This window comes from Nuphar pumila, chromosome 3 (assembly GCF_984573655.1).
Source record: "Nuphar pumila chromosome 3, dmNupPumi1.hap1.1, whole genome shotgun sequence".
In the NCBI taxonomy this organism is placed as follows: Eukaryota; Viridiplantae; Streptophyta; class Magnoliopsida; order Nymphaeales; family Nymphaeaceae; genus Nuphar; species Nuphar pumila.
The window spans coordinates 144,941,258-144,968,499 of record NC_143251.1 but is presented as its reverse complement, the minus strand read 5'-3'; the positions used below and the strand labels follow the sequence as shown (position 1 = coordinate 144,968,499).

The 27,242-nt window shown below is 40.0% G+C and overlaps 1 protein-coding gene across 4 annotated transcripts in view; it reads right to left on the bottom strand.

The window, feature by feature from the left end:
• Window positions 1-27,242, bottom strand: part of LOC149844260 (phospholipase D zeta 1-like) — a 136,568-nt gene that overhangs the window by 44,623 nt on the left and 64,703 nt on the right. For all 4 annotated transcript variants that reach the window (XM_090000456.1, XM_090000457.1, XM_090000458.1 and 1 more), the window contains exons 14-16: window positions 24,749-24,895; window positions 24,481-24,678; window positions 24,197-24,298 (exon numbers count right to left, since the gene is read on the bottom strand). In XM_090000456.1, the coding sequence (XP_089856582.1) occupies window positions 24,197-24,298; window positions 24,481-24,678; window positions 24,749-24,895 (447 nt within the window). The remainder of the gene's footprint in view (window positions 1-24,196; window positions 24,299-24,480; window positions 24,679-24,748; window positions 24,896-27,242) is intronic.

The following is a 27,242-nucleotide window of genomic DNA, read 5'->3' as shown; positions in this document are numbered from 1 at the left end:
AACGCAAAGGGTTTTAGTCAAAGATAAGGAGATTAAGGAGAGATGGAAAGATTATTTTGATAAGCTATTTAATGAAAGTCATGCTCAGGATCTTGGAGACTTTTCCATTCCTTTTCATGAGATGAATCGTGACTTCATGCGCAAGATTCAAAAGAAAGAAATTGCAGAGGCTTTGAAGAAAATGAAATCAAGAAGGGCAGTTGGCTCAGATGGTATACCTATCGAGGCTTGGAAATGCTTGGGAGAGAAAGGTTTAGAATGGTTGACAAATCTTTTTAACAAGATTTGGCGGACAAATAAGATGCCTAATGAGTGGAGGAAGAGTACTTTGGTGCCTCTATATAAGAATAAGGGTGATATACAAGATTGCACAAACTATCGTGGTATAAAACTCATGAGTCATACTATGAAACTTTGGGAGAGGGTGATTGAGTCTAGGTTGAGGAAGGTTGTCATGATATCGGAGAATCAATTTGGTTTTATGCCTGGAAGATCTACTATGGAAGCTATACATCTTCTTAGACAACTTATTGAGAGAAATAGAGAGAGGAACAAAGATTTACATATGGTTTTTATTAATTTGGAGAAGGCTTACGATAGAGTACCTAGGGACGTTCTCTGGTGGACAATGATAAAGAAAGGTGTTTCTCTCAAGTACATTAGTATAATTAAAGATATGTACGAAGGAGTAGTAACCAATGTCCGCACTTGTGGAGGGGTGACAACCAATTTTCCTATAACGGTTGGGTTACATCAAGGATCTGCTTTAAGCCCTTTCCTATTTGCTATAGTGATGGATGAGCTTACGGGATCAATTCAAGAAAATGTGTCGTGGTGTATGTTGTTTGCTGATGATATTGTTTTGATTGATGAGTCTAGAGCTGGGGTTAATGCTAAGTTAGAATTATGGAGACAGACATTGGAAGCAAGAGGTTTTAAGTTGAGTAAGAGTAAGACAGAATACATGGAATGTCGATTTAGTAAGCAACGAAATAGAGATGGGAGTGTAGTGAAGCTTGGTGAGAAAGAAATACCGATGGATGATTCTTTCAAATATTTGGGATCTATCATTCAAAAGTATGGTGAAATTGATGGAGATGTAAATCATAGGATAAAGGTTGGGTGGATGAAATGGAAGAGTGCAACTGGAGTGTTGTGCGATCGTAGAATGCCATTGCGGTTGAAGGGAAAGTTTTATAGGACGACTATTAGGCCTGCTTTACTATATGGTACGGAATGTTGGGCTGCCAAGAGATATCATATTCAAAAAATGAGTGTAGCTGAGATGCGTATGCTGAGATGGATGTGTGGAAATACAATAAAAGATAAGATTCGGAACGAAGAGATACGTAAGAAGGTAGGCGTTGCACCCATTGAAAATAAGATGAGAGAGAATCGTTTACGGTGGTTTCGACATATTCGACGAAGGCCTAATGATGTTCCAGTTAGAAGGATGGAGAAATGGGAAAATATATTAGTTAAAAGAGGTCGGGGTAGGCCTAGGAAGACATGGATGGAGGTGATAGGAAAGGATATGAATGCTTTGAACCTCACCGAGGACATGGCATTGGATAGAAATGAATGGAGGAGAAGGATTCATGCGGAAGACCCAGAATGATTTTCTTTGTTGGTTCATATCGCCGACCCCAATTGTTTTGGGATGAAGGCGTAGTTGTTCCTCTGAAAGGGTAAAAACTTTGGATGGCGGTCATAGGGTTCCGTGAGGATACTAAACATTGTGTGCAATTGTTGTCCCCAAGATCCCGATGTATGGTTCATGTTTCCGGCCACGGTTGTAAGAAACTTTCAACCACTTTGCCTGGAGGTGGTGGTGTTGACTCATATATAGTTATTGATATACCAAGAAAGTGACATCAATGATTATGGATTTTCATTGATATCCAGGCTTTAGGTGAGGATTCATAATGTCGCGATGGATGGTAAAGATTTCTGGTATCGATCGGGGAATAAGTGTGAAACCCAGTAATTAAAATACAAATTGTGTGTTAAATTATGACTGAGAACTACCTTGAACTTCGAAAACTTAAGCCGTTTTGAGTATCTGCGAGTTTGTAAGAAAGTGAAAATTAAATTTGTGTACATTTAATAGGGACATGTATGCAAAAGCAATTCTGATAATTAACTTAAAAAGTTATTAATACATGTGCATTGATTCATGCATCCTTAAATGTTTACCATTGATTTCATACATTTCTGAATGTTTGATCTAGCATAAAATTGTTGAATGCTTGCTTGAACTGGTTAGATGGTAAGTTAGTTCTGATGATTTGTGGTCTGTGATTTCCTCTTAAACTTGTGTTTGATTTATTTTATGCTATTTTCCTTATTGTTGGAAAGTTAGGGAATTTCGTACGAAGACTTTGGTTTATATCCATTTTCTAAAATGTTTTTCAGGCACTCAAGCTTCGTGATGAGAGTGACTTGCTGGCTGGAGGACTAGAGACTTGTGATCTGGTGGCTCGGGTTATGATGTGCACAAGATTGACTAAAGTGGATTTATAAATTTTATGAACTTTATTGACATATTTGATTTAATAAATAAAGTTCAGTCCGTGGTTTGGATTTACTCTATGTCTGAAATGGTTGATGAGTTATGAATATTAAATCTGTAATGCGCCCTCGGTCCTTAGGAGGTTTTCCGTAATTGTTTTAAAAAAAATTATGCATTTTTTGAGGGTCAATTGAGGTCGTTAAAGAGTTGGTATCAAAGCTAGTCAGAACCACCACCACAAAAATCATAAACTCGTACTCTAGAAGCAGTCTCTACATCACTGGTAAGAGGTATCTTATGAAATTTGTTTCCTTATTGTCTTTAAATTTTAAAAGTTTTTATTTCTGAATGTATGGATAATTATATTTAAATCAATACGTGATGATTTAAATTGAATGCTTGATATGATTGTAGATGGGGTATAAAATTTATTGATAAATTTTGGTTGAATTTTTTATAGATGTATACTCGTTGTCGTTCTAGCACTCTCACGAACTGGCTGGAGCAGAGGAATTTCTTGACGAATGCCCTCAACAGTTTGGCTGAAACTGTGATAACACATACCCAGGCATAGACTGTGCAACCTACGACTTGTGTGCACCTTGTATCAGTAGTGATCGTGAACACTGATGCAGTCACCTACGAGAAGTTTCTAAAATTGGATCCGCCAACTTTCTCCTGGAAGGCTGACCCTGAGGCCGCTGAGAGCTGGATCAAGGAGATCGAGCATGCCTTCTGTGTCCTGCCCATACCAGAGGACAGACAGACAAATTTTGGCATGTACCGTCTGAAGGGTGATGCCAAGAGATGGTGGGCCGCCATACACAGAGTGAAGTACGCCGCTATGGAGACCATCCCCTGGGAGGCCTTTTGAGAGGAGTTCTTGGAGGCATACTTTTCCTCTTTTGTTAGGGAAAGGATGCAGCAACAGTTCCTCGAGCTGACACAGGGAAACATAAGTTTAGTACTACACTACCAAATTCAAGAGCCTAGAACGATACTGTCCCAACCTTTTTTGCTGACGATAAGGCGAGAGCAGCAAAGTATGTGAGAAAGCTCAAGGACGAGCTACAAGTTCGGGTGATGACTAGTCGTCCTACGATGTTTAGCGATGCCATTGAGTCGGATTTCATCCTGAATGAGTGGGAGCGATTCAAGGGAGGGAAGACAAAGAAGGGTGGCAACGATAATGGTGACGGACCATTGAGGGTTGTGAGCTTGTGTTGCATACGAAATTTTAGATTGTGATTTTTACATTGCAAAATAATTTTGTTGGAAATTGGTTTTCCTGAATTAATTACATTGTTGAATTTGATGGGGGCAACGACTCAAATTTATTATTGCATGTGGATTTACATAACTGTTCTTGTTTAAAAAAACTCTAATAAATAAAAATGGTAAAAGAGACCAAACAATGTTAATATTTTTCCTTTCATAGTGCCCCTCTGAAAAGGTGAGAACCTTAGATGGCGGTTATAGAGGACTGTGAGGATACTAAACACTGTGTGCAATTATTATTCCCAAGAACCCGATACGTGGTTCATGTTTTCGGCTACAGTTGTAGGAAACTTTCAACCACTTTGCCTAGGGGTGTTGTTGACTCAACTGTAGTTATTGGTATACAAAAAAAGTGGCATCAATGGTTGTAGATTTCTATTGATGTCCCAACATTAGGTGAGAATTCATAATATTCCGATGGATGGTGAGGATTTCTGGTATCGGTTGAAGAACAAGTGTGGAACCTAGTAATTAAAATACAAATCATGTGTTAAACTATGACTGGAACTGCCTTGAACTTCAAAAAACTTTACTCGTTTTGAGTATCTGCGGGTTTGTAAGAAAGTGAAAATTAAATTTGTGTGTTTAATAGAGACATGCATGCAAAAACAATTCTGATAATTAACTTAAAAAGTTATTAATGCATATTACATTGATTCATGCATCACATGCATTCCTGAATGTTTGATCTAGGATGAAATTGTTGAATGCATGCTTGAACTGGTTAGATGGTAAGTTAGTTCTGATGATTTGTTGCCTGTGATTTTCTCTTAAACTTGTGCTTGATTTATTTTATACTACTTTCCTTACTGTTGAAAAGTTAGGAGATTTTGTACGAGGACTTCGTTTCTTACCCGTTTTCTAAAATATTTTTCAGGCACTCAGGCTCCATGATGAGAGTGACTTGTTGGTTGAAAGACTAGAGACTTGTGATCTGGTGGCTCAGGTTTTGATGTGCACAAGATTGACTAGAGTGGATTTTTTAATTTTATGAACTGTATTGACGTATTTGATTTAATAAATAAAGTTCAGTTCATGCTTTGGATTTACTCTATGTCTGAAATGGTTGATGGGTTGTGAATATTAAATCTGTAATGCGCCTTTTGTCCTTGGGATTTTTTTTGCAATTATTAAAAAAAAAATTATGCATTTTTGTGGGTCAATTGAAGTTGTTACATGACCAGTCCCATTGTCCAACCTATATGGACAACGTGTTACCAACTTTTGTAAAATTGAATATTGGCATATAAAGTGCCAAGCCTGATACTTGAGAATCCTGAGTGAATCCCTCGAGTTTGTAGACCTCATACAAATGTGAAACTTAAATTTAATATCTTTTGCCTGACTGGTTTAAAGGTACCGGGGCATTTGTGCTTAACGGTTTAAAGATACCGAAGCACTCTAGGTGAAACTGCTCAAGTAAATGGATAAAATTGGTAGCATACCTATTTAAGGTATGAATGATTGAGAATCTACTATCATTGTGGTATTTAAGGAGGAAGCATGACGTGATTTGGGTGATCGTCGATAGACTCACCAAGTTTGCTCACTTCCTACCTATCCGTCTCAACCAGTCGTTGGACAATCTCGTTGATCTCTATGTTAGAGAGATTGTGAGACTACATGGTGTTCCAGTCTCAATTATCTATGATCGTGACCCTAGATTCACTTCGAGGTTTTGGCGGCAGCTTCAGCTGGCTTTGGGCACAAAGTTGAAGTTCAGTACTGCGCTTCACCCTCAGACTGACGTCAGTCTGAACGTACGATTCAGACCTTGAAAGATATGCTTTGAGCTTGTATGATGGACAGGAAGGGAGGGTGGGATTCTCACATTAGTCTGGCGGAGTTCGCGTATAACAACAGTTACCATGCTAGCATCGGGATGGCCCCATACGAAGCCTTGTATGGGAGGCCCTGCCGATCACCTGTCTACTGGGACGAGGTTGACGAACGAAGATTAGAGGCACCTATAGTCTTGCAACACTACACTCAGCAGGTGCAGATGATTCGGGAGCGACTTCGTACCGCTCAGAGTCGGCAGAAGAGCTACACCGATAGGCGTCGTCGAGAACTTTCCTTTTCAGTTGGCGAGAAAGTTTTTGTAAAGGTATCTCCAACAAAGAGTATTTTTCGATTCAGGAAAAAGGGGAAGCTGAGTACTAGATATGTTAGACCGTTCAAAATCCTAGAACGAATTGGAGAAGCAGCTTATCGTGTGGCGTTACCCCCTCAGTACGCTCAGATCCATAACGTCTTTCACGTATCCATGCTGAAAAAGTACGTTCACGATCCATCGCACATCATTCACTACGATGATGTAGACATTCGAGGAGATTTGACTTTTGAAGAAAGACCAGTGGAGATCGTTGATTGTCGTGACCAAATATTGAGATCGAAGACCCTTTCTTTGGTAAAAGTTCGGTGGCAACATCATGAAATTGACGAATATACATGGGAACCTGAGAACGATATCAAGGAAAAATATCTTGACCTGTATTTTGATTCTTGAATGCAATAAATATATTTCGCGGACGAAATTCTTTTAAGAGGGGTAGGATGTAAAAACCCACGTAAAAAAAATTATATCGGACCCAAGTCGAGTCTGGACCAGACCCGGGCCCGTCCTCGTTAGGGTTTTAAAACCCGACGCAGGGAGAGGATTTTTTAAAACAAATCCTCTCCCCTGTGCGTCGCACCCCACCCGTGCCTTCGGCTAGATAAGGGAAACCCATCAGGGTTTCCCCATTTATCGCCCCCCTCGTGCCTTTGAGAGCACGCTAGGGGAGGAGGGGGAGGGACGCCTTACCTCCCTGCATTCCTCTTCCCTTCCCTCCCGAGTCTCCTCTCTGCTCCTCGCGCGCGACAGCACTGCTGACGACCAACGCCGTTGAGCTTCTCTCAGGTACGCTCTTCCCTTCTCCTCCCTATCCCTCTGATTTCTCGTTGGGAGGACGGCAGGAGGCCGGCAGCTCCTGCCGCGCCCTCCCATTGCCTCTGTGTCCGTCGGAGGGCTGTCAGGTGGCTTACGCCCCCCCCCCCCCCTTGGTCATCTTCCTCCCTCTCCTTTGGGACCTGCCTGAGGGTCAGCAGGTTGTCGGCGACCCCTGCCGCCCTTGCCCCTCCTTTCTAACCTCTCAAGGGGTCGGCAGGAGGTTGGTGGCTCATGCCGCCTCGGTCTCTCTCTCTCTTTCTCTCTCTCTCCGGCAGGGGTTAGTCCCCCTGCCGCCTCTCGATCTCCAGTGGGCAAGGGCAGTGCCCCTGCTACTTCCTGGATCTCGACAGACAAGGGCTAGTCCCCTGCTGCCCCCATGTTTCCCAGCAGGCAGGGGCTCACCCCTGCTGCCTCTGGGATTTTGGCAGGCAGGGGTAATGCCCCTGCCGCCTTCCTATTTTGGCAGGCAGGGGCAATGCCCCCGTCGCCCTTTGATTTCTAGGCAGACAGAGGCTCCCCCCTGCCGCCTCTTGATTTCTGGGCAGGCAAGGGCTCGCCCGCTGCCGCCCCTTGGTTTCTGGGCAGGCAGAGGCTCGCCCCCTGCCGCCTCTTGGTTTCTAGGCAGGCAGAGGCTCGCCCCTTGGTTCTCTGCAGGCAGGGGCTCGCCCTCTGCCGCCTCACTGTCGTCGACAGGCAGGGGCTCGCACCCTGTCGCTTCTCTGATTTCTGCAAGCAGGGGCACACCCCTGTCGCCTCTCTTTTTCGACCGACAGGCAGAGGGCAATGCCTTGCCTGACTTTCTTTTCTCCGTATGGTAAATAATATAGCGTTGGATACTCACACTTTTACAGACTTCACATCGAACCTCGCTTTGGCTCCGCAACCCAAGACTTGTATCATCTACACTCGTAGATGTACACAACTGCACAACATCCTGAGGTAGGGAAAAAATTGCACGAAGACTTTGGGAAATGTTTGGATTATGAGATATTACATATCTGTATAGAAAAGTATGACTTATTCCTGTTTTTCTCGGACTTGCTGAGATCTTAGTGTTTTTCCTTATATCTTGCATGCAGGAGCTGGTACTATGTTACTTTACCGTTATTGCTTTCATGTACTCGTTAGCTATTGCTATCGTACTATGGATGCTTAATTTTGCTATCACACCTTGTTTTGAGTGCCACCCTCAAGCAAGCCTCGTAGGGTGCACAATTGCACATACAATACTTCTTAACCGTTGGAAAGAAGTGTGAAATTGAGTATAGACACAGTAGTGTCGATGAAGGGCCTTCTTGGTGCAAGGCTTGACTTATCGAGCTCAAAAGCATAAATGTAAAGCAAATGTCTCTATGTAAGTTGCTAGTTATAACTCTCTATACTTTGTGTTCTTGGGTCAGAAAACTAGCTTTCGCATATATGGGTTGTCTCTCGAGAAACCCATGACCTACCATTGTAGTCGAACCTCTAGACAGATACTGCTTGTACACTACGATGAGTAGGATGTGAGGTCGATGAGTACCTCGAAGCGTGCTTTGAGCACTGGATTGAAACATATAAGAATAACGGTGTACGCCTTCATGAGCAAACAGGAGCAAAACATGTAGATTTAAACCAAATAAATTGCAATATAGTAATTATTTCCCCTCTCATCGTAGTCGTACCTTCAGGCGGGTACGATCGTACTTTTGGACAAGTATACGATGTTAGGATGAAGAGGTTGTGGCAACCTCGAATTATGCTTATGGCAGATTGTTGAGATCACATACATGGTGACTTTTCGCCTTCACAGGCAAGATGCTCAAGTGGGTTGATAGACCAAAGCATGGAGATTGGGGCGGCAGTTAAAAAACCTTTGTCGTGCCCTTTCGACCTCACGGTTCATCAAGAGAGATGATAGATGGTACAAAAACTCCGATGGACAGGTTGTTAACAACCACCCCACGTGCAAAAGACCTGGTTTCCCCAGTCATCGAAGTTGGGGGAATTGGGATTACCATAAATTATCCTCGGTGATAACTCTCAGGTACTTCTGCAGAAGTTAGATGCATCCATGGGCCATAAATGCCTTTAGGGATTTACTCTCTCGGTTATTGACCATCCCCTTAAGAGCGGACTCAGTCAGCCATCCGGGTTAATAAGAAAAAACACTTGACATAATGGACCCCCGGATCGGTCTCGGTTGTTTTTACGTTTCGCGTCTGTGCGTACCCACATGCCAGTTACATATCAGAACTTAATTAATATTCTGCTCATAATAGTTGTAGATTTACATTAGTTGTTTCTGCCTATGATGTATGCCCTCTGTAGTAGATAATCATGATGGAATGCTATATTAGACTTAAGTATCTTATTTTCTAGTTACACCTGTTGTTACAGTTACTGTCACTACACTTAATGAAATATTGCTTATCTCATGCATATCCTGCTATATTCTACATTGTTTACTTGTGCACCCTACTAGTTTGTCACAAAACTGACTCATCTCATGTGCAGGTGCGGAGTATGATTTTTTTCGAGTAGCCGATGGCGCGATGCAACGTGGCTCAAGCCTTCCTTCTTTCTACTGGCGTCCTGGCTCGGGGTTTTGGGATTTTGTTGGGATTTTGGAGGATTGTGGAAAAACTGTTAATTGTTAAACCACAAAGTCTACTAGTAAACGACTGCTTTTGTTCCTTATTACTCTGAGAAATTGTTTAATGATTGGTCTTCGAGTTAACGTACCCAGAATTCATCAACTTGTTTTCCTTCTCTGAATTGCTTCCGCTGATATTTTCGAAATTTTAAAAGGGGTTTGTTACTAATGTTTTTGTTGAGAATAGGTGGTTTAAGTTTAAATCTTCTTAGTTTGGAGGTTATTTGATATTTTTACTTAATAATGGACTTAGATGTAATTTATTCTTTTGGCCTCTCTCTATTTAACATAGAGAGCAGCCCTAATATGAATAAAATGTGTTTTTCTTCCCGTGCAGCCGTCTCTCTCTCTCTCTCTCTCTCTCTCTCTCTCTAGGGTTCGATGCATCTCTCTACATGGTATCAGAGCCATCGATCGTGGGAGCGTGATCGATCGTGATCAAACTACAATTAATCTACACCAACAATTTTTTTTTCCAATCAGGTCAGCTGTTTATTTTTTTGTGTAAGATCTGATAACAGATCTGGGATTTGACCAAGGTCATGGCCCAGATATGTCATCAGATCTAAGGGAATAGGATGCGTGTTGTTGGTCGTGGATGCGTGTTGTTGGTCTGGTAACTCCTCGTTTTTGGTTTTTTTTTGCCGTGATTCCCTGTTGCCGAGTTTTATCCCTGCCGTGAGTTCCTGCCGTGATTCTCTGTTGCCGAGTTTGTAGCTTTAATTCCTTGTTGCCGAGTTTTATCTCTGCCGTGATTTCCTGGATTTTCTGCCGTGATGTTTTGTTGCCAAGTTTTATTGTCGTGATATCCTGATGTTTGGGCACAGCAGCAATCTCCTTGTCGTGGTTTTTTGTTTTCGTGATTTCCTGTCGTGACTTCCTGTTTTTTGGGAGAAACAGCAATCGCATTTGTTGTGTTGTTGCTAGTGATTGAGATATGACTGACTGTCGAGCTATATATGTCTGGGAGCAGCCTCTGTTATGATTCAGTTTCTGCGTATGCATAGTTATGTTGGTCGTGATTCCCTGCTGTGCTGGAAAAAAAAATTAGAACTATTATTCATGATTGTGGGCTGTTGTTCACTACCGTCGTGGAAACTGCAGGCTTGATTCCCTGCTGTGCTGGGAAAAAAATATTCTTGTTGTGGGCTGTTGTTCCTTACTGTCGTGTTTTTTTTTTGTGAACAGCTACTGGTTGTCGTATCGGTTGATGTGTGAGTGTAACACACGCTATTCCCTGTGTTGATTGAAGTCTGTCCAGATTTTAATCTCTGCTGAAACAGAAGTATATCTTCAGTATGGCTGAAACTTCGAAATGTGATTCCAAATTGGAACATATTGGAGAGTATAAGGCATTTGCCAATCCCTTTTCGTACGGCTCTTCTGTAAGGTTGAATGAAACTAACTATGTCAGGTGGTCCAGAACGTTCATGATGTCGGTATCTGGACATTGTAGAAAGCATATCTTGTTGGAAGACGAACCCACTAAAAAAGTGGGAAAATATGTTACCTGGGATAAAGACAATGACATAGTTATGTCGTGGATTATGAATAGTGTTGAACCCCCTATTGCAGATGGTTTAATTTACAATAATACAGCCAAACAGATGTGGGACAATCTTCGAGATACGTACTCACAAGAGACTAATGTGAGTCGTATCCTGCAAGTTGAACAAGAGATATATAATTTTCAGCAAGGAGATCAGACCTTGGCCCAGTACTATGCCTCTGTCAAAGCAGCCTTTGAAAGACTTAATGCTCACAGACCCCTCTGCTGTTCGAAACAAAAGGATCATCAAGAACAAACTATGGTTGTTCGGTTTCTTACAGGTTTATCCTCAGAATTCTCTGTTGCAAAAGTCTAAATGTTGACTGGTTCAAATGTACCTACTCTTGCTGAGGCATATAATCGTTTGAGTAGACTTGCGGTCTCTCTTCCACAATCTCAGCCTGTGACTCAGTCATCTGCTCTAGTTGTCTCATCTGGTTATGGGCGTGGAAATCTTCAGAATATCAGAGGACGAGGTCGTGGACGAGGTATGGGAGGCAAAGGAAAGCTTCAATGTACATTCTGTGGAAAATCTGGACATTTAAAAGATCGGTGCTGGGATAAGCATGGTCGGCCAACCTCTTCTTCATCAAAGTCATATGCTCCTAAAGCAAATGTTACTACTCTCGAGGCAACAAAGGTACAGGAAAATATCTCTGCAAGTGACAGTAGTATCACCCTCAATCGTGCTGAATATGATGAGTTGATAGCTCTTCGCCCTTTGAGTTTCAATCCTCCTGTAGTTGGTGTTGCCTATTCAACCGGAAATCATCTTCATCCGACTGACAGTAAGTGGATTATTGACTCTGGTGCATCCAGACATTTGTGTGGAAATTCACTTGTTTTTTCAGATCTAAAGGATAGTAATGTTCATCGAGGAGTCTCATTAGCCGATGGGAGTTCCTCCCCGGTTGTTGGTCAGGGAAATATTTCTATATTCTCCTCATTACAGTTGCAAAATGTTCTTCATGCTCCAAACTTTCCTCAAAGTTTACTCTCTGTTAGTTGCCTTATAAGAGAATAAAACTGTAGAGTAATATTTGATCTAATGGGTTGTCATTTTCAGGATTTGCTGACGAGGAAGAAGATTGGTGGAGGCTATGAAGAAAATGGAGTTTACTACCTACATCATCCAATGGTTAATGTTCATGCTGCAGTGGAACACTCATTCAGTCCTGTTCAGTGGCATCGTCGTCTTGGTCATCCTTCATTGTCAAAGTTTCGCTCAGTCTTTCCTCAAATTCCTTCCACCACATCATTTCAGTGTGAAGCATGTCAGTTGGGCAAGCATCATCGAAGTTCGTTCCCTTCGAGTCAGAGTCAGTCTAGTAATAAAGTTTTTGAACTTCTTCATGCAGATGTATGGGGTCCTAGTAAGATTCCTACTAGGACTCAGTGTCGATATTGTTGATGACTTCTCTAAGTTGTCATGGGTGTTTTTAATAAAAGAACGATCTGAAGTTCTAAGTATTATCAAATCCTTAATTCTTGAAATAAAAACTCAGTTTGAATCTATTGTCAAGATTGTTCGCATTGATAATGCTCTTGAGTTTAAATCAAAAGTTTTGTTACAATTTTACCAAGATCATGGCATCTAACCTCAAACTTCATGTACCTATTCATCTCAACAAAATGGGGTGGCTGAGCGAAAACATAGGCACCTGCTTGATGTTGCCCGGACCATTATGATTCAATCTAATGTTCCTGCGCTATACTGGGGTGATGCGATTACCATTGCTTGTTATCTGATCAACCGCATGCCTTCATCTTCCGTGGGTGATCAAATTCCATTACATATCCTAAAACCTAACGCCCCACTCTTCTCTTTCTCGCCCAAAATATTTGGATGTATTTGTTTTGTCCACAAACTTTGTCCTGACCGTGATAAATTAGCTGCTCAAGCTACAAAATGCATATTTATAGGTTATCCCAAAAATCAAAAGGGATATCGATGCTATGATCCTATTTCTCGCCGAGAGTATGTCAGTGCGGATGTATCTTTCTTGGAATCCACTCCATATTACTCTAGTACCGGTTCCCCGCTGCAGGTTGATTCAGCTGAGTCTTTTTCATTACCTATACCTCCTTTTCCTTTGGAATTCGTGCCCTCATTACCGAACCAAACTTCATCCTCTTCCAGATTTCATAATCCTCCATTGGTATATGTGCGTAGAGCTCCACCTCCGCAAGTGCCTTCATCTTCTTCTTCTCCTGAGGTAAGTTCCACTGACAATAGTGATCTTCATGATGATGATAACAGGCCTATTGCTCTACGAAAGGGGACACGACAATGTACCTTATATCCCATATCTCATTTTGTCTCCGATGCCAGAATTGGAAATCAGATGAAGTCTTTTATTTCAGCCTTATCTGCTGAAACTATTCCTCTGAACTATCAACAGGCAGAGCTTGATAATCGCTGAAAGCTGGCTATGCAAGAAGAAATTGATGCTTTAGTCTCTCAGCATACATGGGATCTAGTTGATTTCCCAGCAGATGCTGACATTGTTGGATGTAAATGGGTATATACAATAAAGTACAAATCTGATGGTTCTATTGAAAGGTACAAGGCCAGATTAGTAGCGAAAGGGTATACTCAGACATATGGTATTGATTTCTTTGAAACCTTTTCTCTTGTTGCACGGATGGGTACCATTCGTCTTGTTCTCTCAGTAGTTGTTCAGCATGGTTGGAGTTTGTGCCAATTAGATGTGAAAAATGCATTTCTATATGGGGATCTATCTGAGACCGTTTACATGCAACAACCTCCAGGTTTCGAGGTTGAGAGGGAGTGTAGGTTGAGAAAGGCGATTTATAGCTTGAAACAGAGTCCTCGCGCATGGTTTCAAAAGTTGTTTGAAGTGATGTCATGCTTTGGCTTTAATAGGTCAACGGCATATCATACTCTATTTATCAAGAAAACTAACTCATGCATAGTTGTTATGGTGATATATGTGGATGACATCATTCTTACAGGAGACGATGTGAAAGATATTGAAAACACAAAGGTTCATCTTCAAAAGCACTTTGTTACAAAAGACCTTGGTTCACTTAGATATTTCCTGGGTATAGAAGTTGCTAGGAGCCGTGAAGGGATGGTTTTGTCTCAACGGAAGTATGTTCTTGACTTATTAAAGGAAACGGGAATGTTGGGAGCTAAACCAACAAATATTCCCATGGACCATAAAGTTCAGTTGTTTGAAGAAGGGTCAAAACCAGTTGATAGCAAAAGCTATCGCTCCCTAGTAGGGAAGCTATTATATGTAACTGTGACCAGGTCAGATATTGCCTTAGCAGTAAGCAAAGTTAGTCAGTTTATGGACAAACCAACTGAGGTACACTGGAATGCAGACATAATGATTCTCAGATATCTAAAATCTTTTCCTGGAAAGGGGTTATTGTTCAGGAAAGGTGGAACTCTGGAGATAGTGGCCTATTCTGATGCTGACTATGATGGATCTGTAGTAGATAGAAAATCTACCACAGGATTCTGTGTGTTTTTGGGAGACGATTTCTTGGAGAAGTAAGAAACAAAATGTGGTTTCCAGGTCTAGTGCAGAATCAGAATATCGGGCTATGGCCCAAACTGTAAAAGTATCTTCAACAAGATACTTTAGTCGATAACACAACAACCTTAAGAATAAATGTGTGAACATACACACCCAAGAACACTTGTGCACAACAAACACAACACACCGAATCACAAATGTGCACTTGCACCCATAAGTTTCATAAACACTAAAGAGGTTGGGCTATAATCCCAAATCCCTTAGAGAAATACAAGAGGAGCTGCCCATATAAATAGGGCTTGGAGGAGGCCTTGGGAGGGGCTCCACATAGTCGTTGGAGGCCCTCCAACGGTCACAAATGTGACCGTTGGAGGGGTCCAACGACTAGTGGGTTGGGCCCCTCCCAATGCATGTACAATGCATTAAATGCAAAAAACAAAAATACAAAAAGAAAAAGAAAAAAGAAAATACAAAAAAACATATTCTTGAAAAAGAATGTGTAAAATTCCTAAACTACCCTTACTATGACTATATATATTTTATATATATAATTGGTAAATACATATACATATATTATATATATGTATATGTATTACCTTATATATATAAAATATATATACGAAATTACAAGTTTGATTACATAATTTAACACCCCCCCCCCTCAAACTTAGGGCAAGATGACCGATAGTTTGCCAAGAAGGAAGTTGAACCGCGGAGCGCACAGGGCTTTAGTAAAGAAATCGGCCAACTGATATTCGGACGTGACATAAGGAAGGTCGATAACTCCTCGGAGATATGCTTCACGAACATAGTGACAGTCCATTTCGATGTGTTTTGTCCGCTCATGAAAGGTGTGGTTCTTTGCAATGTAGATTGCACTTTTGTTGTCGCAGCATAGCTTGGTGGGTCCTTCAATTTTGATCCCCATGTCTTCTAGCAGTTGGTGAATCCAAACAATCTCCATGGTAGTAGTGGCCATGGCACGATATTCAGCTTCAGTTGAGGAGAGCGACACCTTTTGTTGCTTCTTGCATCTCCACGAAATTAGTGAGTCTCCTAAGAACACACAAAAACCAGTGGTGGAGTGACGGTTATTTGGGTCACCTCCCCAATCTGAGTCAGTATAAGCAATCAATTTTAAATCAGAGGAAGAGGGCAGAAAAACTCCCTTATTTAGAGTACCCTTTATGTATCTTACGACCCGTAAGATGGCACTCATGTGAACGGATATAGGCGCATGCTGAAATTGACTTGCAGTATGGACTGCATGGGATATATCTGGTCTGGTAATACTCAGATACATCAGGGACCCTACAAGCTATCTGTAAGGTGTAGGATCCAATAGGGGAACTCCATCATCAATTTTCATCTTTGCTCCTACTACCGTAGGAGTTTCACACAGCTTCTCATCTGTAATACCTGACCTGTCAATGATCTCAGAAGCAAGCTTAGTTTGAGATAAGAAATATCATCGAAGAGAGTATGCCACTTCAATTCCCAAAAAATAAGTTAAAAAACCCAAGTCAGACATTTCAAATTTATCTTTTAAGATAGATTTTATACTTTTAACCCCGTTAGAATCACTCCCAGTGATGAGCATGTCATCAACATACAGAAGTAAAATAACAATCCCTGCATTGGATTTTCTAACAAATAGAGCAGTGTCAGTAAAACAAGAGGAAAAACCATTCTCAATCATAACAGAGTTAAATCTATCATACCAAGCCTTGGGAGCTTGTTTTAGGCCATAGAGTGCTTTCTGAAGACGAAGCACCTTTCCCTTAGGAGTCTCCATTCCAGGAGGAGCATCCATGTAGACTTCTTCGCTTAAATCGCCATTTAAAAAGGCATTTTTCACATCCATTTGATAGATGTTCCATTTGTTGATAGAGGCAACGGTTATAAGACATCGAACATTGACCATACGAGCTACAGGAGCAAAAGTTTATTCATAGTCAATACCATATTCTTGACTATATCCTTTTGCAACCAAGCGAGCTTTATACCTTTCAAGGGATCCATCACTTTTAGTTTTTACTTTGAAAACCCATCTGCACCCTATTGTTTTCTTGCCTTTAGGAAGATTTTGGAATTCCCAGGTTTTGGCTCTTCTCAGAGCCTCAAGTTCATTGTCCATGGCATTAATCCATTCAGGGCATTTACGTGCTTCTTCAAAATTTCTAGGTTCTATATAAGAGTGGATGGCACTAAGGCAGGCTCTATATCTTGGTGAGAAAGAGTCATAGGAAATGAACCTAGAAGGAGGCCTTCTACTTCTCTCAGTTCTACGAGGGATCACTTCATTCTGAGAGGCACTGGAACTGGCATCATTATATCTGTAAAGAGCACTCCTAAAGTTGTTTTGATCTCTATGAGAGTAGGTGATAGGGTCTCTAGGTAATTCAATAGGTTGATGTGACGAAGGAGACAGGGAGATGTTTTCCTCGGTTTCAAGTTCATTTGGGTTATCTTGATCTGACTCATTATCACTAGTATCATCGTCCTTATTTAGTAAATCAAATAAAAAAGAGTAATCCATATTTTCATTATGGGGGTCACAACTTTCAAATCCACTAACATTTTCAAAAAAACTCACGTTCCTGGAAACATACAACTTATCACTTTTGATATCATAACAACGAAACCCCTTTTGGGTTTCAGAATAGCCAAGAAAGGCACAAGGAATGGCCTTTGGAGAAAGTTTGTCATTCTTATCAGTAAGAACAAAACACTTACACCCAAAGACCCTTAACCTGCTATAATCAGGTTCCTTATCATACAGTTTTTCAAAGGGAGAAATTTTGTTTAAATTTTTCGATGGAAGTCGGTTTATGAGATAGACAAAGGTAAGAGCGGCCTTAGCCCAAAGATTTTTTGGAATGTTTTGAGAAATGAGCAAAGTCCTAGTTGTTTCAATGATGTGCCTGTGTTTTCGTTCGGCTAACCCATTTTGTTGAGGGGTTTTTGGACATGATTTTTGGTGAAGAATTCCAAAATTTTCAAGATAACCCTTAAATTCATTTGAGAGGTATTCTCCTCCAGAGTCAGACCTAAAAATTTTTAAACATCCATTGAATTGATTTGAAATCATCATGTGAAAATTTTTAAAGGTTGAAAAAACTTCATGTTTATGTTTAAGGAAATAGATCCAACAAAACCTAGTATAGTCATCCACAAAGATTACATAATATGAAAAACCTCCTTTAGACATTACCGGAGCCGGTCCCCATACATCGGAATGGACAATTTCAAATGGTTTTGTCGTAAACATGGATCTTTGAGGAAAGGGCAAACATTTCATTTTCCCAAGAATGTATTCATTACACAAAAAGTCACTTTTACAAAGATGTTTAACAAAAGGCAAGTACGAGATTTTAACAATATTGGGATGACCCAATCTCTTATGCCATACATGAATGTCTTTGTTTTGGACGACGTTGCAAAATTGACTCTTGGGAACTTGAAGAAAATCTACGTAGTAGAGGTCTCCTCTTCTAGAGCCTTCCCCAATCAATCTCCCGGACTGGCGATCCTGTATCCAACATTTATTAGAAGAAAATTTTATATCGCAACCATGGTCCGAGAGTTGGGAAACGGAAAGAAGATTTAGGTTAAGGTTTGGGATAAAACGAATTTTTGGAACAAAGAAGTCTTGTTTTTCAAAATTACCTATTCCTTTAATCTCAAGAGATGTACCGTCCGCGGTTGATACAAAGGATGGAAAAGCACTTTTAGAAAAATTTGAAAGAGTGCAATAATTAGGGGTCATGTGAAAGGATGCCCCGGAATCTAAAAGCCAAGATGTCTTACCGGGGGAAGAGGATGACATAGCGGCTCCGGAAGTACCTCCCTTGAGAAGAGGTTGTAGGGCTTCCACAATTTGTTGAAGAGAAAGAGACTCACTTGATAAAGGGGGTCGTTCTTCAACTTGAGATGCCATAGCCGTTGCAATCAATTTCTTCCATTTAGGACACAAGGGTTTGATATGTCCGGGTTCTTTACAATGATAGCAAGTTACTTTGCTATAGTCTCTTTTGCCATACCGATCATTTCCTCCTTGACCTTGATTCTTGAAATGAGGAGGTCTATAGGTCCTCATGTTATTTCCCGGTCTTGACACGACATTAGCCATTTCACCATCTTCTTGAGTAGAAGAAGTAACAAGAATGCTAGGGTTATTTTTGCCAATCCCCATACGGGTTTCTTCACCACTTAGCTTGGTGATAACATCTTCGAGTGAGGGGGATGTGAAGGCGGAGAGAAGAGAGGACCGAACTTGTTCAAATTCGGGTCTAAAGCCATTTAAAAAATTGAAGAACCGGTCTTCTTCAAGTTGTTTGTGCCTTAATTCGATAGCCTCACCACTCCATTTAGGTTCAAGGATTGCGAGCTCGTCCCAAATAGATGATAATTCGGCAAAGTACTCCCGAATGGTCGTCATTTTGTTGGAGAGTCAAAGCCCTCTTTTGAAGAAAGTACTTGTGGGATAGATCTCTTGAGGTGTACATTTTCTCAAGATATACCCAAGCTTCGGAAGCCCTTTTAAATTTGATGATGTTGGCATTTATCTTGGTCTCAACGGATGAGAAAATCCAAGATAATATCTTGAAGTTCTTCATTTCCCAATCATCATGTTTCTTAGAATACTCTTCAAGGGCCTTTTGTCTTTCATCCCCTTCAAGAATCTTAATATCACCTTCTTCAACAATGGTAATTTTGGGTTCCGGTTCCGGTATGGATCCATAAACGTAACCCCAAAGCCCCTTTCCTTTAATATGGGCTTCCATATTACCGGCCCAAACATGATAGTTTGAGCCATTAAGCTTAAACCCAAGAGAGAAATGGGAGTCTTTTTCGCCCATTAGAGAGGAAAGAATGCAAGAGATAGTATGTACCTTAATTACTTTTTGCGTATTTCTTGACAAAAGAAGCTCCTAAAATATTGCTCGAAGAAGATGATCCTCTTTGATTTCAAAAAACTTGAAGGCACGCTTCCCGAGGAATGCAAAAGAAGGCGAGTCGCAATTCTTCTTCTTCAACGAGGCTCTGATACCATGTAAAAGTATCTTCAACAAGATACTTTAGTCGATAACACAACAACCTTAAAAATAAATGTGTGAACATACACACCCAAGAACACTTGTGCACAACAAACACAACACACCGAATCACAAATGTGCACTTGCACCCATAAGTTTCATAAACACTAAAGAGGTTGGGCTATAATCCCAAATCCCTTAGAGAAATACAAGAGGAGCTGCCCATATAAATAGGGCTTGGAGGAGGCCTTGGGAGGGGCTCCAGATAGTCGTTGGAGCCCCTCCAACGGTCACAAATGTGACCGTTGGAGGGGTCCAACGACTAGTGGGTTGGGCCCCTCCCAATGCATGTACAATGCATTAAATGCAAAAAACAAAAATACAAAAAGAAAAAGAAAAAAGAAAATACAAAAAAACATATTCTTGAAAAAGATTATGTGTAAAATTCCTAAACTACCCTTACTATGACTATATATATTTTATATATATAATTGGTAAATACATATACATATATTATATATATGTATATGTATTACCTTATATATATAAAATATATATACGAAATTACAAGTTTGATTACATAATTTAACACAAACAGCTGCTGAATTGATGTGGGTTCGTACGGTTCTTCATGATCTTCAGGTGAAGGTTTCCTCTCCTATGACCATGATGTGCGATAACAAGGCTACAACATATATAGCGAACAATCCTGTCTTTCATGAAAGAACAAAGCACATTGAAGTTGATTGCCACTACGTAAGGGATATGATTCAAGCTGGACATATCACTACCAAATATCTAAAGTCGGAAGATCAAGTTGCAGATATGTTTACAAAACCCCTTGCTAGACCAAATTTCTCAAAATGTTGTGACAAACTGAGCATGATTGATATCTATGCTCCAGCTTGAGGGGGAGTGTTGAGAATAGGTGGTTTAAGTTTAAATCTTCTTAGTTTGGAGGTTATTTGATATTTTTACTTAATAATGGACTTAGATGTAATTTATTCTTTTGGCCTCTCTCTATTTAACATAGAGAGCAGCCCTAATATGAATAAAACGTGTTTTTCTTCCTCTCTCTCTCTCTCTCTCTCTCTCTCTCTATACCTAGGGTTCGGTGCATCTCTCTACAGTTTGCAAAAGCACAAGTGAAAAATTTTGGGGCGTTATACCTTCTGAGAGGAGTTCTTGGAGGCATACTTTTCCTCTTTTGCTAGGGAAAGGATACAGCAACAGTTCCTCGAGCTGACGCAGGGGAACATGAGTTTGGTACTACACTACCAAATTCAAGAGCCTAGAACGATATTGTCCCAACCTTTTTTGTTGACGATAAGGCGAGGGCAGCAAAGTATGTGAGAGGGCTCAAGGACGGGCTACAAGTTCGGGTGATGACTAGTCGTCCTACGATGTTTAGGGATGCCATTGAGTCGACTTTCATCCTGAATGAGTGGGAGCGATTCAAGGGAGGGAAGACAAAGAAGGGTGGCAATGATAATGGTGACAGACCATTGAGGGTTGTGAGCTTGTGTTGCATACGAAATTTTAGATTGTGATTTTTACATTGCAAAATAATTTTGTTGGAAATTGGTTTTCCTGAATTAATTACATTGTTGAATTTGATAAGGCAACGGCTCAAATTTATTATTGCATGTGGATTTACACAATTGTTCTTGTTTAAAAAACTCTAATAAATAAAAATGGTAAAAGAGACCAAACAATGTTAATAATTTTTCTTTCATGGTGCCCCTCTGAAAAGGTGAGAACCTTAGATGGCGGTTATGGAGGACTGTGAGGATACTAAACACTGTGTGCAATTATTATTCCCAAGAACCCGATACGTGGTTCATGTTTTCGGCTACAGTTGTAGGAAACTTTCAACCACTTTGCCTAGGGGTGTTGTTGACTCAACTGTAGTTATTGGTATACAAAAAAAGTGGCGTCAATGGTTGTAGATTTCTATTGATGTCCCGACATTAGGTGAGAATTCATAATATTCCGATGGACGGTGAGGATTTCTGGTATCGATTGAAGAACAAGTGTGGAACCTAGTAATTAAAATACAAATCATGTGTTAAACTATGACTGGAACTGCCTTGAACTTCAAAAACCTTACTCGTTTTGAGGATCTGCGGGTTTGTAAGAAAGTGAAAATTAAATTTGTGTGTTTAATAGAGACATGCATGCAAAAACAATTCTGATAATTAACTTAAAAAGTTATTAATGCATGTTACATTGATTCATGCATCACATGCATTCCTGAATGTTTGATCTAGGATGAAATTGTTGCCTGTGATTTTCTCTTAAACTTGTGCTTGATTTATTTTATACTATTTTCCTTACTGTTGAAAAGTTAGGAGATTTTGTACGAGGACTTCGGTTCTTACCCGTTTTCTAAAATATTTTTCAGGCACTCAGGGTCCTTGATGAGAGTGACTTGGTTGAAAGACTAGAGACTTGTGATCTGGTGGCTCGGGTTTTAATGTGCACAGGATTGACTAGAGTGGATTTTTGAATTTTATGAACTGTATTGACGTATTTGATTTAATAAATAAAGTTCAGTTCGTGCTTTGGATTTACTCTATGTCAGAAATGGTTGGTGGGTTGTGAATATTAAATCTGTAATGTGCCTTTTGTCCTTGGGAGTTTTTTTGCAATTATTAAAAAAAAAATTTGCATTTTCATGGGTCAATTGAAGTCGTTACATGACCAGTCCCATTGTCCAACCTATATGGACAACGTGTTACCAACTTTTGTAAAATTGAATATTGGCATATAAAGTGCCAAGCCTGATACTTGAGAATCCTGAGTGGATCCCTCGAGTTTGTAGACCTCATACAAATGTGAAACTTAAATTTAATATCTTTTGCCTGACTGGTTTAAAGGTACTGGGGCACTTGTGCTTAATGGTTTAAAGGTACCGAAGCACTCTAGGTGAAACTACTCAAGTAAATGGATAAAATTGGTAACATACCTATTTAAGGTATGAATGATTGAGAATCTACTACCATTGTGGTATGATTCATAATTTTTGTGAACTCTAGTGTCTTTGAGCTACTGGGTTCAGATCAGGGAAAACCCTAATAAGTCTGGTAATGAAATTAATAAGATAACCCACTCAGACTCGGACTTACCTTGGAGAGGGTAAGTGGTACACAACTCCGAAGATATGTGCTTGTTGCTTCGAGCGATAATGGTTCGTTGGTCCCCAGTCCTCAGAGTTAGAGAACCCGGACTACTGAATTTGTCCTAAGTGGTAGCTCAACGTTCTTCTGCAGAAGTTATGAATGCATCCTGTTGTTTGAGCCTTTAGGAGGTTTTCTCAGTTACTTAACTGCTCCCTTAGGATTTCAGTTTCAGTTAGACGTTCGGGTTAATCAAACACCAAGCATAATAAACCCCAGAATGTTCTCTTTTGTTACGGTTGCCTTGGCCTGCGAGTACCCGCAGGATAATTCAAGAGAAACTTAAATTAATATTTCTTATATATATTTCAGTCATACAAAAAATTGTGATTACTTACTTAGCATGTGATTATTCTCTTTATACTAGTACTTGAATTAGAAACGTGATATGCAAGTGATTAGTTTCTTACTACTTGTTCAATTATGTCATGCTTTGTCTCATGTTTTACTTTTCATAGTTGTTCAATTACATTGCATATTTGTTACATAGTACATCTGCAAAATCATAATTTCTCCTACACAGATTGGTTGTAGTCTTATTCAAATTACTCTACATTTTTCAAGAGATGAGTAAAGGATCCAGAGCAGTTGCAGGAAGGTGTGCAGATCATGACCTATTGTTGTTCCCGGGTGTTTAATATTAGTTGGTTAATTGCAACTCTGATATTAAGACATTCAAAACACTTTGTTCATTTTTAATTGTTATTAGAAATGCAATGGATGGTTTTTGCTTTGAGTTTCCCTGTGACATGCTCGGGATGCTTAACCATGTTTAAATTAAGTATTTTTGCTGTTATATAAAAAAAATCTCAAAATTTGAATTAGATTTCGGGTCCTTACAAGATTTCCATTTAAAAAGGTGTTTTTAACATCCATTTGGTATATAGACCAGTTTGTAATAGAAGTTATTGCAATAAAAGTTCTAACTGTGGTCATGCGAACAACCGGTGCAAAGGTTTCTTCATAATCAATGTCATATTTTTGCAAATATCCTTTTGCAACTAGCCTAGCTTTATATCGCTCAAGAGTTTCATCACTCTTGGTTTTTATTTTATATATCCATCTACAACCCATGGGTTGCTTTTCTGGTGGAAGATTTTGAATAAACCAAGTTTGAGCTTTCTCCAAGGCTTCAAGTTCTACCCTCACAACTTTAACCCATTCAAGGTATTCTCTAGCATGAGCGTAAGATCAGGGTTCTACATATGAGTGAATGGTTACGCAGTGTTGATATTTTCAAGAAAATGAATTATAAGACACAAATTTTGATGATGGTTTTGATACCGCAGTTTTCAGCTCTACAAGTGAATGGATCAGTCCGTGCTAATGAAACATAGAACATGATGGTTTATAAAATTATTGGCTCGAACTACAGAATCAGGTCGCCTTTGACACAATTTTAATAGTATGCAACTACATTCTAATAGAAAACTAAGTATGAGAAACAACCAAGCAGCATAGTATTTGATGGGTAAGAAGAACCCTTCCAGTTCCACAAGTTGTGACTTTACTTGGTGCAGTCAAGCGTTGAAAATGAAATGACTACTGTTGATATATGCATACCTCAGAATCTCTGCACCCTAGCAAGCTTCTGTCATTTATATTAGCAGATCCAACCAAAACAGCACGGTCATCGACGATCATCACTTTGCTGTGGACGTAGACCTGACATGCAACTTTTACAATTGACTTCTGTACTATGATAACTCATTGACTTTATTGATAATAAGAATATAAATTTGTCGCAAATAATCAGGTATCACATGCAAAATAGAACTGAAGCAAAAAACATGCCACAATCACCAGAAGAAATGTGCAAGGACGTGAGACAGAATAGTTGGTCTTACTTGACTAGTGGCAAGAAGGCCACCATCACGTAATCTTCCATAAGATCGGAGACCATAAAAGGAAATATAATCATGAGCTTTAGGACCAATTGCATCATATAGGTTTTTCAGTATAGAGCTCTGTCCTCTACAAATGGTGCGGTACTGCCAGTGCAGTATAGCTCTTACAGATGCAGCACCTCCATCATCTAGCCCTCCCTGCAGAATCAGAGGATCAATATAATTGTTCATAACATGGAAAAATATAGTCATCCATTGACTACGATACCTGGAATCCAGGCAAGATAGGTATAACTATAATCACTCTGAAACATTTCTTTTCATTGTCTGCTCGCAAAATTCGGCGGTACAGTGCTTCCAAAACACGGTTCCGGATTATATCATCTCCTGAAAGGCCTGATATGAAAAACTGGTTCTGAAAAAAAGTTGTAGATGAAATTGATGATGAGCAATTGTCAGAAATCAAAGTACTATGAAGTCTACAAGTGAACATCCTTGCTCCAAACTGACAATGTCCAAGAAATCCTAATAATATGCATACAGAAAATTTTCATGCTACTTTCGAAACACAGTACTGGATTGTGCATAGAGCATAATAATAGTCAGATATGTACAAAAATTATTCATCACGTAAATATTATAATAATATAATTTGGTTTAGCACTCCTCCAACCACAGAACAGCATGAGGCTTAAGGCATATTGATCCTTAGAAGCGATAAAGCAAGCGAATGCCAAATATCAAGCACCAAAACAGAGAAAAGCAAGCTAGATAAGCTATACACCTTTTAAAAAGTAATCAAAGGCTACCTGCAATTCAATAACCATGTGAAGATAATTCACAAAACTCCATTTGGAACACTTTTTAGTAGAACTTCATAATCTCATACACGCATATACATATAGACCATAGTCACAAATATGGGTCTCGGCTATACCTCGGTAAGACAATTTCTCGCAATAATATAGGTTTAGTTGATAAATCTCGGGAAAAACTCGGTGATTAAAAAGTTTAAAATATAAAAACGACAGAAATAAGTAAGAAAAATAACATGTTTATATAATAAAAGAAATAAGTAAAAAACATAAAAGCAAGAGTGAAAATGTAGTTAAGATATAGAAAAGTAAAAAAGTAAAAGGTAACTCACAATATCGTGATAATATTGTGACGTATAAATTTCTGATATTTTGAAAATGTTGAGATATTTTGCCTTTAATATAGTTTTATGATTTTGCAGCTATATTATCGCTATATTTTCAAAATATCGCCTATATTTGTGACTAGACATAGACACATACATACATGTACATACACACATACCCATGCATAACAATTATTATCCCATTTTTTAGAACTAAAACTAACTTTATATATATATATATATAATGGAAAGTATTTGGTACCCTCATGGGTAAGGAACTCCCTAGTTGGAACCATGGTTGCCAGTCGAGGAAGCGGGAGCAAGAAGCAATACGGGAAGCAAGGCACTTTCAAAATTTTAGGAAGCGAGAAGCATGGGACGACTTAGAAGCGAATTAAGAATCGTCTCGAAAGTGACCTAGGAAGTGAACCGAAAGTGACCTAGGAAGTGAGGGGGAAGCGTGTTTTCCATAAATGGGAAGCCCGCTTCCCAAAAAAAATTGACGCTTCCTAGCTTGTTTCGAAAGCGCGACATTTCGTGCTTTCGAAACGCGCTTCGGGAAAGCGTGCTTCCCCACTTGGCTAGGTGTTTTCGGTAACTCTGGTTGGAACCCATAGTGGGAGGTTGTTTTGACCAAATCTAATCCCATGGACGTGTTCAGCATGGTCAAAATAGTAGGAATCGACTCTTGGACCATATTTTCCAGATGTAAAAATACGATTTTATGAGGGTGAAATTTTTGGTACATATAGGCCGTTGATTTTTTAACCCCTGCAAAATCTTACATACACATTAAAGCACCCACAAGGGCTCCGCTCATCTGGTAGGGGCAACCTGTGAATGTCACCAAGTTGATAGAACGTCACAAGCAGAGTTACCGGAAGCGCCCCTATAGTAGGGGAAGCACGCTTCCCCGATACGCGCTTCGGAAGCGTGAAACGTCACGCTTCTGAAACGCGTGGGGAAGCATCCCCTTTTTTGGGAAGCACGTCCCCCTTTTTTGGGAAGTGCGTCCCCCTTTTATGGGAAGCGTGCTTCCTCCACGCTTCCCTCTTTTTCCATTTTATTTTTTATTTTTTCTTTTCTTTTTCCTTTTTTCGCTTCCCCCTCGCTTCCTAGGTCACTTCCGGTTCGCTTCCAAGACGGATCGTGACTCGCTTCTAAGTAGTCCCACGCTTCCCGCTTCCTAAATTTTTGAAAGTGCCGCGCTTCCCGCTTCCTCGGCTGGCAACCATGGGACTCACAAGTATGAAACCCACGGGTGGTGTCCCTGGTCATAAGGTCGAAGTTGGGTGTACAACCCGGTGGGTAGGGGGTACCTCAAGGGTTTTACCAACTGGAGGCCAATCAATGTGTGGTCAGTGACGGGAGGTGGGTGGGGTGAGGGGTTTTCAATGGATTATCCAAAAAAAATGAATCAAGTATCGATTTCTACTAACCCAAACATGTAGATCGCATCTAGGGCATCAGATATGCAAGAAATATTAAAATATAGTTGTGTTTTTACTAGGGGTTCCTAATCCACGAGGATAGCAAACATTAACCCATATATATATATATATATAGAGAGAGAGAGAAGGTGATAGCTGCTAACCACTTTTCTAGCTAACTGCCAACTAAC